The sequence below is a fragment of the Schistocerca cancellata genome, chromosome 9 (genome assembly GCF_023864275.1).
Source record: "Schistocerca cancellata isolate TAMUIC-IGC-003103 chromosome 9, iqSchCanc2.1, whole genome shotgun sequence".
NCBI classification, from domain to species: domain Eukaryota; kingdom Metazoa; phylum Arthropoda; class Insecta; order Orthoptera; family Acrididae; genus Schistocerca; species Schistocerca cancellata.
In genome coordinates this window covers 178,324,387-178,340,371 of record NC_064634.1, presented here as the reverse complement: position 1 = coordinate 178,340,371, position 15,985 = coordinate 178,324,387, and the positions used below count along the sequence as shown (strand labels likewise).

At 40.3% G+C, this 15,985-nt stretch overlaps 1 protein-coding gene across 1 annotated transcript in view; it reads right to left on the bottom strand.

Annotated features, from left to right (window-relative positions):
- Positions 1–15,985, bottom strand: part of LOC126100704 (rabphilin-3A) — a 1,079,132-nt gene that overhangs the window by 102,915 nt on the left and 960,232 nt on the right. The window contains exon 12 of the mRNA XM_049911320.1: positions 5,638–5,884. Coding sequence (XP_049767277.1) covers positions 5,638–5,884 — 247 coding nt within the window. The remainder of the gene's footprint in view (positions 1–5,637; positions 5,885–15,985) is intronic.

The following is a 15,985-nucleotide window of genomic DNA, read 5'->3' as shown; positions in this document are numbered from 1 at the left end:
TGCTGCAGGTCATGTCAACTCCTGCAAGAATGGATACTGTCTGCTCTGATACCATCTGCTCCAGCTCCATCCGATTCAGCACCTGATCAAGGTTTGCTGGCTGCTGCACCATTTCCTGGCCTCACATGTCACCTGGCTCCCTCCCCTCCACTACAGTGAGCCCAATGATGCTATGTTGTGTCATGATTTGCCCAGATGATGCAGCAATATCTGGCCCTCTTCCTGTGGACGGTGGTACCCAACCAGGATGAGAATGACGGGGTCACTTTCCCTGTTCCTAGATGTCTCTTCCTTCACTTTACTGGACCCATGTTTCACTCTTTTTTGAGTGCTTGCATGTTTTCTACTATATTGATCTTGCTTGTGTGCATGTTGCTGGGGCAGTTACTCATGCTCCTTGTGTTGTGTTAGCTTGTATTCACATCTTCCCAAGGTGGAGTGTGTCCAGACATGGACTGTTCTCTTCTTATTTTTCACACCTATGTTCACTTGTTCAATAGGCTTTCCTTTATAATTCATGTTCCTGTCAAGCAGCTGCCCCTCCTTGAGACTGTTCTCCCTTCCACGAAACTTGGGCTGTTTGTTCCTATGTTCTTCCTGTGTGCATTCCCTTACATGCTGTTGTCAGCATGGTCTTTCTCATGTTTCTCAATGCATTCAGGTTCCAGTTTCTTTGCTACATATTCTCACTCACTAGAGATCTCATTGTCTCCAGCACATTCATTCCAGGGTTGGGTGACTCTGAACCTGCTACAATTTTTCCCATTGCTTTCAGACAGGTCATCCAAAGGTTTTTGTGTTTGCACCTAGTTGGGTCACTGCCAGCCCATTGCTGCCCTGTTATTGTGCCATGTGGCATTCCAATTCTTGTTCACAGGCTACTATGACAAAAGTTGTTCTGGTGTCTGGTTTCACCCTGCCAGTTGTTGACCACTTTGAGGCTGATGCCAGCTCTTTCATCTGATCAGTCATCCACGACTCAGTTCTAGCCAGCCCTCTAGCTGCCAGCCCAGCTAGTGCTGCAGCTGTCATTGGTGCCACCTCTGCAGCCATTACTGCACTAGGTAGGGCCATCCACACTTGTACCACTATGGCTGTCCCTTTTGTGGCTGACCCTCTCTATGATGGCATCACTGCTGCCTATTTTGGCATTGCCACAGCCATCCCTGTAACTGTACTCCCTGTTAATACCAGGCCTCTCGACAATGCTGCTGTTGCCACCACTGCCACTGCCACTGTCTCTGTGGATATTGTTGCTGCTGTCCCTGTGGTTCCTTCCTTTTTCATGCCAACCTCCTCTTGCTAGGCCCATTTGATGTCATTCTGACCACTGCCATTGCCACGATCACCTCTTCCTCTACCTTCCCTGCATCCCGCCAGCGGTCCCTGCTGGTGCCGCCAGTCCCATTGTCTGTCCTTCCAGGCCTGAGTTGGGCCTCCATGGACTCTTTTCTGCTGGCTCAGCCTCTGTCTGTGTTTTTTTCCCATCAGCACCTATAGCAGATGGCTGCATTTCCTACAAGAACACATCATGCTTTTTTCGTCAGAATCACTCTTTTTGTTCACTGCCTGATTGTCTTATTGTCTCATCCCAGTCCACTCTGGTGGGTGCCAAGAGCCTGCTACCCTGTTTGCTGCACTTCTCTGAGATGGTTGCACCATCTGCCTCAAGGGGGAAGGAGTCACCGCACATTCAGCCACCACTCTTGTGGATATGCTTCTGGGCCAGGTGTGGCACCAATATTATCTCAAGCTGCTGTCTGTCAACAGATTCATTGAGCAGTTTACCACTAAGCCTCCTGCAACCACCATTACATGGCATGCAGATCATGGTAAACAGCACTGCAGTCTTAGGCAACTACTCGTGTTCACATGCTCACATGTCCCCATGAAAGTGCCCGTGTTCCTCTGCAGTGAGTACTTAGTGAGCCACTGAGCCCTTGACAGCCAGTTCAGCTGTGGCGTCCAGACAGTTTGCCAGCCCCACCTGAGACTATTCTCTATACCCTGCCACCTGCCACTGCTGCTACCCAACTGACAGTGCTGCCTTGTGCTTTCACAACACTCTCAGTTTCTGCCATGCGTCCACCATTCCATAAGACCTTGTTTTGTTAGCTATGCACTGCTACCAACTATTGTGGAATTTTTTCTAGTGGGGACTGACTATGTATGGTCACATAAGATTATTTCCATTGTTTTCCTGTATTATCACAGGACATTTCAGTGTTATTGCTGTGTGGACCTTTGTCCTCAAACTGTAATGACTTTAGTTCATGCTCAGTAAACAAACAATGTTACTTCAAGCTCGCCTTTTAGTCGCTACCTTAGTAAACAACTTGGCAGGTCACTTTAAGGTCATCAAGGATGTAGAGCATGGCATAAGATATATTACACACAAATGTGCACAAGCACATGCACGCACACAAATACTGACACACACACACACACACACACACACACACACACACACACACACACACACATGTTCTCTTGATAACTGCTCTCTAAACTCCATGGTTAAATCATCATTTACAATTCTGTGGTACAATATTTTTCTTCTGCAACCTGAACCTAACTGGTCAGTATATTTTATTGTTAAAATTTTATCATCATGATGAGATAAACTATTGACCATTGGTTTTACATCTAATGACTATAGGTTTTTGGGTATTAAAATAAATTATCAGTGGCTATTGCATTATGTCTTCAGCCCTCAGAAGGAATTTTACTGTGGCAAATAATACAAAACTGGGAATCAACAATCCTAGGTATCCTCAGTCATTACCATGTGATAGAAAATCAACATTAAAGTCCACACAAACAATGATTCTCCAGTTAAGTCTGTGTACCATTATTAAAACTGTCTCCACATGCTTTATTAAGCTTAAGATATTTATCCTCTTAATTAAAACTTTATTGAACATCTTGCTTAGGTGATGGTCAACAGCATGTGAAAATTTTACAAAATGCATAACATTGTGCTGTCTGTGATAATGTTATCTATTCTGCTACTTGTTTCAGTTACAATGAATTTAGTTCACACTCAGTAAAAAACAGCACAATGTTATGCATTTTGTAAAACTTTATTGCAAGGGGAATTCTATTGATACTGAACAATAACACAAAGGGGACTGAAGAAAAAAATGCAAAGAACTAAGAGAACACACTATGTTCCTACACATCAATTGTATACAACTGAGAACACAATGGCTCTTTTGCATAATTGCAAATGTGAAATTATTGAGTAACATCCACCACTAATATACAACTAATGATTTCAACCACTTCATTTTTCAGTGAAGTTTCTGACATGACATTTTGACAGGAATGCTCTCATATATTTACACCTCACAGTTTCCATATATGGTGACTTGCTCATTGAATCTTAACATGAGAATCTAAGAAATGGTGCCTAGTGATAGTGATCAACTGAAACTTGTGCAGTAAATATTACTGTAGTCAATGTTGAAGATAGTGTTTTTTATTATACACTCCTGGAAATGAAAAAAGAACACATTGACACCGGTGTGTCAGACCCACCATACTTGCTCCGGACACTGCGAGAGGGCTGTACAAGCAATGATCACACGCACGGCACAGCGGACACACCAGGAACCACGGTGTTGGCCGTCGAATGGCGCTAGCTGCGCAGCATTTGTGCACCGCCGCCGACAGTGTCAGCCAGTTTGCCGTGGCATACGGAGCTCCATCGCAGTCTTTAACACTGGTAGCATGCCGCGACAGCGTGGACGTGAACCGTATGTGCAGTTGACGGACTTTGAGCGAGGGCGTATAGTGGGCATGCGGGAGGCCGGGTGGACGTACCGCCGAATTGCTCAACACGTGGGGCGTGAGGTCTCCACAGTACATCGATGTTGTCTCCAGTGGTCGGCGGAAGGTGCACGTGCCCGTCGACCTGGGACCGGACCGCAGCGACGCACGGATGCAAGCCAAGACCATAGGATCCTACGCAGTGCCGTAGGGGACCGCACTGCCACTTCCCAGCAAATTAGGGACACTGTTGCTCCTGGGGTATCGGTGAGGACCATTCGCAACCGTCTCCATGAAGCTGGGCTACGGTCCCGCACACCGTTAGGCCATCTTCCGCTCACGCCCCAACATTGTGCAGCCCGCCTCCAGTGGTGTCGCGACAGGTGTGAATGGAGGGATGAATGGAGACGTGTCGTCTTCAGCGATGAGAGTCGCTTCTGCCTTGGTGCCAATGATGGTCGTATGCATGTTTGGCGCCGTGCAGGTGAGCGCCACAATCAGGACTGCATACGACTGAGGCACACAGGGCCAACACCCGGCATCATGGTGTGGGGAACGGTCTCCTACACTGGCCGTACACCACTGGTGATCGTCGAGGGGACACTGAATAGTGCACGGTACATCCAAACCGTCATCGAACCCATCGTTCTACCATTCCTAGACCGGCAAGGGAACTTGCTGTTCCAACAGGACAATGCACGTCCGCACGTATCCCGTGCCACCCAACGTGCTCTAGAAGGTGTAAGTCAACTACCCTGGCCAGCAAGATCTCCGGATCTGTCCCCCATTGAGCATGTTTGGGACTGGATGAAGCGTCGTCTCACGCGGTCTGCACGTCCAGCACGAACGCTGGTCCAACTGAGGCGCCAGGTGGAAATGGCATGGCAAGCTGTTCCACAGGACTACATCCAGCATCTCTACGATCGTCTCCATGGGAGAATAGCAGCCTGCATTGCTGCGAAAGGTGGATATACACTGTACTAGTGCCGACATTGTGCATGCTCTGTTGCCTGTGTCTATGTGCCTGTGGTTCTGTCAGTGTGATCATGTGATGTATCTGATCCCAGGAATGTGTCAATAAAGTTTCCCCTTCCTGGGACAATGAATTCACGGTGTTCTTATTTCAATTTCCAGGAGTGTATCTAACAAGGCTGCTTGTCAGTGTTATTGTTACTCTGCACTGAAAGACTGACTTATTTAGTTATAAATAAAATTATCATCTGACTGGCAGATTAGATTACTCCACTTATGCCTTTAGGTGGGATTTATTACTCAGTTTTTCTTCCACAAAAGCAATTACTTCAGTATTGAAATGAGATGTAATATTAAAATGATGTAATCAGCATAGCAGGAGCAGAAGTTGACTATTGTTAAATTTATTTGAGGTGTTAAAGTATCTCTGCTGTCAGTTCAACAAAATTGCAGGTAGTAGACATGTAGTTACGTCTTTCACAAATAATGTTTTCTGTAATCCTATATGAACTTAACTCTCTAATGATTATCATTTAATTTTTTTAATCACAGAGATATTTCAAGAGAGGTAGAGAACCATATTACCTCCTCCTACATCACTCTCATGTCTATATTTAATTAGTCTGAATTTGTAACATGCAATTTTAAATAGGTAGGAAATGTAAAAATATAATTTTATGTAGGATGTTACTGATACTCTGAAAATATGAACAACATTTCAGTTCATGGGACAATATATCAGACACAGTTCAACAGTAATTCGTTTATCTTCTATTTATCACTACATTTAAGGCTAAGAGAAAGTTACTTTCTATATTTCTGTTTGTTTCCAGGTTACCTTGTTTTTAAAGCGATTCCACAGATTTGACTATAATGCTTAATATAACTACTCACATGTGGCTGGAACTGGGAGAACGCTGGGCTGAATAGGGTGCAACTTCGGGTCCCTCTGTAACACTGTTTGGAATTGTTGCCTCCCAGAGTGAATTGCTGGCACTGAAAGAATTTGTTGTCACTCCCATCAAACTCTGCTGGCGCATAATTTCTGGCTGGTTAATGCTGCTTTGTCTGCTGTACATGACACTGGACATACTTGCAGTCTCAGATGGATAAAAATCTGTGCTAGCACCAAGGTATGCCACTGTGTGAGACAAGAAAGAAACAAACCAGAAAACTTAGATAGTGTATTCTCCATAATATACAAGTCAGTTAAATTTCATGAGACTGCTATTTAATTTATAGTGCTTGTAGTATAGCAAGGATAGACTAGGTAGAAGGGAAGGTAGTCAACAGGGTTAGTTCTCATTGCCACAAGGTATTTTCTTTTATTTCACCAACAATTAGGCCATTCGATATGATATTCCTTTTATGACATCACAGGCACTGATTTCAAAGTGAACTACCAAAAAGGTCATATAATATTTAAGGAGATGATTTTTGTTACTGAATAATTTTGTGGGTAGTGAGAACTCATGAAGTTGCCACTGATAACAACATAACTAAAGTTACTCTTACTACCAGCATGATGTAAATACAACAATGGCAACCAGATAATATATTTATCTCGTCATCACAATGCTGATGATTATTACAAACCAACATCCTTATAAGGATACAAGATAAATAACCCACAAAACAACATCTGTGGACACTGCTGGAATTAGAAGATTAAGGAATGAGTATTTACACCAAAATATTTGAAAACTGAAACAAAAGAGTGATAACTGAATTTAATTTTACACCCCAAATTCCATCCTTGACAATACACAAGTGATTAAGATTGCACAACTGTACATGACTTAGTGAATTCGATTTGGAATGGCACCTGCACATAATGCAGCCAGAGACTCTAAATCTTGTGGTGTGAATTGAAAGGGTGTCTAGATATGTTCCTAAGGTATCACACATCTTACACTTTCTACATGAGTTTCTGTGGCATCAACAGCAATTGCTCAAGGACTGTGATGGATAGCTTTCTGACCAGTCATATCAGCCATGTCTTAAACACACTTGGTGTGTAAGATGTCAGACTATGTACAAACATGGAATCAGGGGTGCCTATTTTTCTCAGACAATGTACAAACATGTCATCAGTGATGCCTATTGTTGTTCAGAACAGGTTTCCACAGACTTTGCCATATGTGGCTAGGCAGTTCCCTGCTGAAATATGGCATGTGGAGTTTCTTCTAGGAGGAGCAGTAGATTGTGCTTGGAAACCTCCCTGACATACTGAATTTATTCAAGTTGCCTCAGTATAAAGGAATCAAGAACAATTGTTAGTTAGATAGTTAGTTAGTTAGTTAGTTAGTTACACGTCCCATGGATCAAACTGCATGCTAGATCCTAATGCTGTGGAACAAGTCATTTTACATTCCCACTTCTTTCTTTCTTTTTCTTGTTTCTACCCCACTTTTCACACATTACAGTGATAGAAATTCTCCTCTAGACTAGAAAGCCTTGTCAAGGAGAAACTTTCTCCGTTGGTTTTCAGATTTTTCTTCATGGTCTGTCAGACATTTTATATCATTGGGTCAGTGATCAAAAACTTTTGTTGCAGCATTTGTTCCGTTTGAACTGTACTGGTTTATTTACAAGAAACTTCATGAGGGAATAAATATACTGTGAAGCAACACTGTGAATGCCCATCTCCTTCACATCTACATCTACATCTACATTTATACTCCGCAAGCCACCCAACGGTGTGTGGCGGAGGGCACTTTACGTGCCACTGTCATTATCTCCCTTTCCTGTTCCAGTCGCGTATGGTTCGCGGGAAGAACGACTGTCTGAAAGCCTCTGTGCGCGCTCTAATCTCTCTAATTTTACATTCGTGATCTCCTTGGGAGGTATAAGTAGGGGGAAGCAATCTACAAGATTATTGTGGGTGATCACCACATATTATTCTTGCAGCTCATTTTTGCATAATGAAGACTTTCTTTCTTAAAGATGAGTTACCCCAGGACATTATTCCACATGACACTGTAGAATGAAAATATGCAAAACATGTCAACCTACTAATTTGTCTATCCTCAAGATCTTCAGTGATCCTAAGTGCAAATGTGAATGAAATAAGTTGTTTTGAGGAGTTCCAAAATGTTATTTTTCCAAATTACATTCTCATCAATATGGACACCTAAGAGTGTTGAAGTTTCCACCCTGTTTATTATTTCCTCACCTTGTGTTACACTTATTATTTAAGTAGTGCCCCTAGATGTGCAGAACTAGATATGGTGTGTCTTTTTATAATTGAGGGTGAGACCATTCACAGAAAACTAGTCAGTGACACTTTTAAGAACACTGTTTATCATTTATTCAGTTTCTGTATGAATGCGTGAATTGATTGCAGTATTAGTGCTATCTGCAAAAAGAACTAATTCTGCTTGTTGTATATTAGACAGAAGATACAATAGTGGACATAAGGCTGAGCCCCAGTCAGAATTATGCCCCCAGACTATATTGCTTTAATTAATAAGTACAACTTCCTGTGTTCTTCTGGGTGATATGACATTATTTGTTGGTTGCCTATCCAAGGGGAGTACAACCCCCACTCCTCCAGCCTCTGAATAAAAATAATAATAATAAAAAAAATGGAATTATTTTTTCAGAGCTATATATTTTCAATTTTTTTTACAAAACAACCTTATCTCCTTCAAAATACTCTCCATTATAACTAATACATTTGTCCCACTGGTGCTTCCACAGTTCAAAACATTTTTTGCAGTCATCTTTAGAAATAGCTGACAGCTCCTCCCTCATTCTTTGTTGTTTTTTTTGTTTTTAGTGTTGTCGAATCAGTGTTCTTTCATACCCCCTTTCATGCATGGATATGAGTAACAGTTAGACAGAGCCAGGTCAGGTGAGTAAGGTGCATTGGTCAGCATGAAGTGTTTCAACCCGATATGTTCCTTTTGATTGTCAGTCAGAACCTGATGAACAAACTGGCAGCAACATTTTTCATTCCCAAATATTCAGTTACAATTCACAGAAATGAGCTCCAAGATAACCCACTAATCTCTGACAATTGATCAATTGGCTGTTGACTGTCTATGAGCACAAACTCTCAAATTTTTTCAATATTTTCACAAATTTGAGCAGTTGACAGACATCCAGAATGAGGTTTGCCATCAATCAACATGTCACCATTTTTAAAATGAGCAAACTACTAATACATTTGCGTTTTTCCCATAGCATCATATTGGTAAGCTGTTTTCAACATTAAATCATTTTCAGTAGCAATTTTGCTGAATAGAAAATACAATTTCACAGCTGCATCTTGTTCACTTAAACTTGCCATCATAAAAAATGAAATGAGACCAAAACAGCACTGGCAAAACAATCACTTCAGACAAACAGGACAAGCCAGGTCAACAACACAGGCAGCACTGAACTGGCAACAAATTGTGCTCTACACGCCTAGTGGCAGTGGCAGAAACATGCACTACACAAGCTCCACCCATGACATTGTTACTCTGTTTTTTTTTTTTCATTTTTTTTTTTTGGGGGGGGGGGGAGGTACTCCCTCATACCATCAGGTCCATAAAACATCAATTTATCTAGGAGGATCACTATGATTCTCACAGTCAAATGCCTTAGATAGGTCACAGGAAATACCAACTGGTATTGCCGTGTTGGCACTACAGGCGAGCCCACTTTGCATGTGTCCTTGCAGTGATACAGGATACAGAGTGTTGTCAACCAGAGTAGCTCCTAAAGTGCATACAGCCTTCACTGTGTAGGTTGAAGTTTAAGATATTCCTTTTTTCCTCTCTGCTTGCCTGTTACATCACTTATATCCTCATTGTAGTCTGAGGAGTTCATGGTTTCTGAATAATGGGAGGTGACACAACAGAATACGTATTACCAGTCTAGCCTGTATTGAACTCACAGAACAACAGATCCATATATGTTAGAGGACTCAAGCATCAAGCAAAGACTGTGGAAAAGATGCTGTATTGTATATTTTACCCAGACAGAAATCAGTCATTACTTGGGTCACATTGAGTGACTTTATATGACACTGTTTCATCCCCTTGATCATTCATTGCTGTGTAGCAGCATGCCCATACAAGGTGAAATAATATTGTATGACACACTGATTTCCCGAAGATTGACCATTCTCTCTCTTTCAAACTCATTTTAATTCTGATACTGTTTCATTTAATGTTGACAACACATACTGGCTGCTGCTTTGTTTGGCAGCTCTTCGCTGAATGAGCTTGGTAAAACACTAACCTTTCTGGTTACACATGAGAGGATATGCTGAACACACTCCATATCTCTGCATTCTTAATCACATATTGCTGGTACACTGTTCCGTACATTCTTGTAGTTGTGATTGGATTCAGTCATTCCTTGCGAATGATACATTACTGTATATGAACCCGTCTTTCAAATAGTCAGAAGACATGTGTTGTCCTTTTATAATAAACTATCTTGGAATTCAGATGACCTGGTAAATATTTTTCTTGCAATTGAAGTCCCTGAGCAAATATTTGCTGGCAGCTAAAGTCGATAAAAGACAAAGTCGACAATGATAGAGAGAATGTGAAAGATTGTTGACATAAATTGATGAATAGAAGAAAATTCCCATCTTGTTACAAGAATGCTTTTGTGCATGGATATAATACCAACCATCTTAAACTTTCAAAATAGTATAAAATGATTTAATTTAATTTCCATTACTTATTCACATTATGTGTCTGGCTCCATAGCCAAGTCAACGATTCCTAGTGCTGCCAAGCATCTTTCCTTGTTGGGAGAAATATAATGTGGTTCACTTAGTCTCATGGAACAACTGCAGAGCTATGTGAAAGAGAACCAGCAGTTCTAGTTTTAAAAGCTGACACTGATGGTCAAGAGAACAAGACCAGTGTGATATTCAAATGCCCTTCAGATATTGCTATTTCTTTCTGAAACTGGGGATGAAACTGAAGTAGTTCAGCAACACTATGTGGTTTTATGAGCAACAGAGTAAATTTACTTCACAATGAAATGCAAGTTTATACATTGATGAGCCAAATAAACTGATAAAGGCAGGCATACTCAAATACGGAGACATGTAAACAGGCAGAATATGGTGCTGTGGTTGGCAACACCTATATGACACAACAAGTGTCTGGCACAGTTGTTAGATTGGTTACTGCTGCTACAATGGCAGGTTATCTAGACATGGTGTTATAGTAGGTGCACAAGCAATGAGGCATATCCTCTCCGAGTTAGTGATGAAGTGGGGATTTTCTTTATGACCATTTCACAAGTGTACTGTGAATATTAGGAACCTGGTAAAACATCAAATCTTGGACTTCACTGCAGCTGGAAAAATATCCTACAATAACAGGACCAATGATGACTGAAGAGAATTGTTCAATGTGACAGAAGTGCAACCCCTCAGCACATTGCTGCAGATTTTAATGCTGGGCCATCAGAATGTGTCAGTGTGTGAGCCATTAAACGAGACATCATCGATATGGACTTTTGGAGCCAAAGGCTCACCTATCTACCATTGACAACTGCATGACACAAAGCTTTGCACCTCATCTGCACATTGGACTGTTGAAGACTGGAAACATGTTGCCTGGTTGGACGAATATTGTTTCAAATTGTATCAAGCATACAAATGTGTATGGGTATGGAGACAATCCGATGAATCCATGGAACCTGCATGTCAGCAGGGGACTGTTCAAGCTGGTAGAAGCTCTGTAATGGTGTGGGGAATGTGTAGTTGGAGTGATATGGGGCCCCTGATACGTCTAGATATGACTGACAGGTGATACGTACATAAGCATCCTGTCTGATCAGCATCTATTCACATCCATTGTGCATTCTGACAGATATGATCAATTCCAGCAGGATAATGCGGCACCCCACACGTCCAGAATTGCTACAGAGTGGCTCTAGGAACACTCTTCTGTGTTTAAACACTTCCGCTGGCCTCCAAACTCCCCAGTCATGAACATTATTGAGCATATCTGGGATGTCTTGCAACCTGCTGTTTGGAAGAGGTGTCCATCCCTTCATACTCTTATGGATTTATGGGCAGCCCTGCAGGATTCATGATATCAATTCCTTCCAGCACAACTTCAGACATAAGTTGAGTCCATGCCACATCATGTTGCTGCACTTCTGCATGCTCACAGGGTCCCTACATGATATTAGGCGGGTGTAACTGTTCCTTTGGCTCTTCAGTATATATTCTTCATCACTCTTTTTGTATGGCTGGATTTTGTTGTTGGCTCCATGTTTTGTACTGTTCAGAGTGAAACAAGTGATTATGTTTGTAAGAGAGATTGAGGTATCTAGAACACATTTTGAATTGGGTACAGGAGATAGGACTGTGCGGGCAGCAGAACATAAAGTACTTGAATTATTTTTTGTGGGTCTCTTTGCATGTTTTACAGGTTTAATCTCAGTATCTGTGTTCTAGTACTTGGATTAATTATGATAAACATTGTAAAGAAACCTGAAAATAAAATGATAAATCAAACAAAAGTCGAGAAATGTGCATGCAAACAGTGGAAATGGAAGTGATTTAAAGCAATATAAAAGAACTCTGTTACCTGTTCATACAAAGTTCTTGGAAGCAATACCATGTATTATACATTCCTTTTTTTGCATCAATAAGTATTTATCATTTAACATACAACAAACTGTATCATGTGAAAGGTATTTTGCATACACAATGCAACATCTGCTATTTCTAAAAGTCCTCAAATGTAAGAATACATTTGTAAATTCAGGTCTGAGTCATTTCAAACAATGCTATCTGTTGTTAATAAGCTACCTACATACAGCAGATTAAAAGAGGTAACAACAGCTAAATTTAAGTACTTTCTATTTCTTAGAATGGTTAGTGTCTAATAATTATACTTCTCAAGCTAGAAGAGATATATGTTTAACAAACAGTATTAGAAAATCATAGCTAACAAGAGGGGCCAATCTTAAACAGGGAATATCAGTACTGAAATCAAGTGACAATATTGAATGTCTTACTACATATTATGTTAGTTCTTTCACATACAATATCATTTGTATAGCGATCACACAGAGGTAAATCTAGAAAATATAATGAAACAGAAAATGCACACAAACTGAAACAGCAAGCAGAAGAGACAACAACTGAAAACAAAATTCAGAAATTAGCATGAAGGATAGATAAATAGCATAAATGAAACTATAATTCATTCAGTACAAGTACATAATATTCATTTGAACTTGTTTATCTGTTTTTCAAGAGATGAGAGACAACACAGGAGCATGGAAGATAGAGCAAAAGATTAAACAGTCCAGGATTTAAAAAAAATGATAACAGAGGAAGCAGGGTAAAAGAAATTTATATGGCAGATATAAATGGCATTTTCACTCACCAATTAACTGAAACTACTCACCTGTTGTGTCTCTCATCTCATGAAGGGCAACCTTTCTTTCCTGAAACTTCAGTGAGGATTATCAGTCACTATGTTAGTGTACACCAGTAACACTTTTAATTATATGTTGGGTCAGACTCAGTATTAAATCAACAAAATGTTTCTTCTAATTTCCATAATGGCAGCAAGTGCTTTATATCTTCATGTATCTTAGCTGCCAAGTCAAAAATTCCCTAATGAACTAGCCACCAGTAAAGTTCTGTTTTTTTCTTGTGCCAGGTGACTAAAGTCCATCAGTCCTGTCATGTTAAATTTGAATATAATCAAATAGATATGTATTTTGTTCATTTCGTGGGTCACTAAGACAAGATTTTGCGTGAATCTCAAACTTTCACTATTTCAAGACAATGTCTTTTGCAAAGTAGAAAAAAGTAAATACCCACTGATGTGTTGTATACTTCCCTATTACTCATACAACATAATACTGGGATTAAGTTACAACTGTGTTGTTGACTCATTGATAGATCACCTGATGAAAAATCCCACAGAGAAGGGTAAACACTAAAACAAAACTATCAGACTCGGTGACACTTTCTTCCAGAAAAAAAGGAAAAGAGAGGCTATTCAGAAAAATTGGGGGTTTCAAAGAATAGATATCATTATTTTCTATGTTGTCCTTTTTGGCAGTGTCCTTTTGACTGCAGAATCTAAATGGCTGCCCTACATTATTCACTAAAGAGTAGATATCATTATTTTCTATGTTGTCCTTTTTGGCAGTGTCCTTCTGACTGCAGAATCTAAATGGCTGCCCTACATTATTCACTAAAGAGTACCTTTTCCTGAATAGCTTATCCTATCTTTTTCCAAATGAAAGGACCTTGTCCATGAAAACTTTTCAGTATTCTTCTTTCTGTGTGGAATGATTTGATACCACATTGAAAGCACACAAACTTTAAAATTTGCATTTGGTTATAATTTTAAGATAAGCATCATGGTGAATACCTCAGTTACACCCAAATAATGAACTGCTAGAGATATTCTGATTTTCAGTGGTTCTTTAAATACAGTCCTACTATGAGCAACATCATTTACAGGGTGACATGAAATCTTCTCTGCCATATGTTCACAAATATTTTAAGTATAATCAGTTAACTCAATAGCAATTTGATGAATGTTACATTGTCCTACATTTTTTCTGTCTCTTACCATTGTTATCATTTTTGTATATCTGTAAACCTAAGCACTCAATAACTTAATGCTGTGTATACAAAGCTTTGATTTTTCTATACAATTTTAATCTTTGCTCCCATGTTGTTGCCAAATTAACTAGTTCTTCAGGCCAAATTCCTTGTTTTATCCATATTTCTGACTTTTTGTAATTTTTTCCACATCATAAATGATATGTTCTATCTTGCAGATCTTAAATGTTGTTTGAAAGACATTTTGATATGTAAACCAAAGTTGTTATTTATTTTGTTGTCTGTTGTTGTTGTTGTTGTTGTGGTCTTCAGTCCTGAGACTGGTTTGATGCAGCTCTCCATGCTACTCTATCCTTTGCAAGTTTCTTCATCTCCCAGTACCTACTGCAATCTACATCCTTCGGAACCTGCTTAGTGTATTCATCTCTTGGTCTCCCTCTGCGATTTTTACCCTCCACGCTGCCCTCCAATACTAAATTGGTGATCCCTTGATGCCTCAGAACATGTCCTACCAACCGATCCCTTCTTCTGGTCAAGTTGTGCCACAAACTTCTCTTCTCCCCAATCCTATTCAATACTTCTTCATTAGTTATGTGATCTACCCATCTAATCTTCAGCATTCTTCTGTAGCACCTCATTTCAAAAGCTTCTATTCTCTTCTTGTCCAAACTATTTATCGTCCATGTTTCACTTCCATATATGGCTACACTCCATGTTTTGTCTAACAAAACTAAACCAGCAACAAACTGTCCACTCGCGTGAACGGACACAGGGAGACAGTGTTTTTTGGTAATGAGGGTCACCCTGTGGCTAAACATGCCTTGGTGCATGGCCAGCACATATTGGCACAGTATTACACCGTCCGGGTTATCTGGATACATCCCACTGACACCAGCCTATCAGAATTCTGGAGATGGGAACTTGCCCTTCAATATATTCTCTCATCCCGTTACCCACCAGACCTCAACCTCCGCTAATTTCAAGTTGCCGCCCCTTGTACCTCACCTGTCATTCAACAACATCTTTGCCTCTGTACATCCGCCTCAACTGACATCTCTGCCCAACCTCTTTGCATTTAGATATGTCTGCCTGTTTCTGTATATGTGCTGATGGATGTGTGTGTGTGTGTGCGAGTGTATACCTGTCCTTTTTTTCCCCCTAAGTTAAGTCTTTCCGCTCCCGGGATTGGAATGACTCCTTACCCTTCCTTAAAACCCACATCCTCTCATCTCTCCCTCTCCTTCCCTCTTTCCATGGGTTGTGTAAGCTTGAAAATTTGTGTGTGTGTTTGTGTGTTATTTATTCTATCAACATACCAGCGCTTTCTTGTTTGGTAAGTTAAAGCATCTTTGTTTTTTATATATATTTTTCCCACGTGGAATGTTTCCCTCTATTATATTCATATAAATAAATACTTTTGTTCATATATGAACATGTCTTTTCCCAAAACAACGTACAACTCTGTGTTATCATTGTGATGGTATTAAAGCATGTGGTATGACTAATTCCATATTTACCAACCATTGATTTACTGGATGTTAAGAGACCATTCAATACTGATTTACTGTATTTGGAGAGAACTTTATATTGTATTCTGTAACTAACTTATGTAAGTTTCACATTTCAGACTGTCTCAAAATGCTATGTAAAAATGTAAACACAACTGCATCTGTTGTTCAG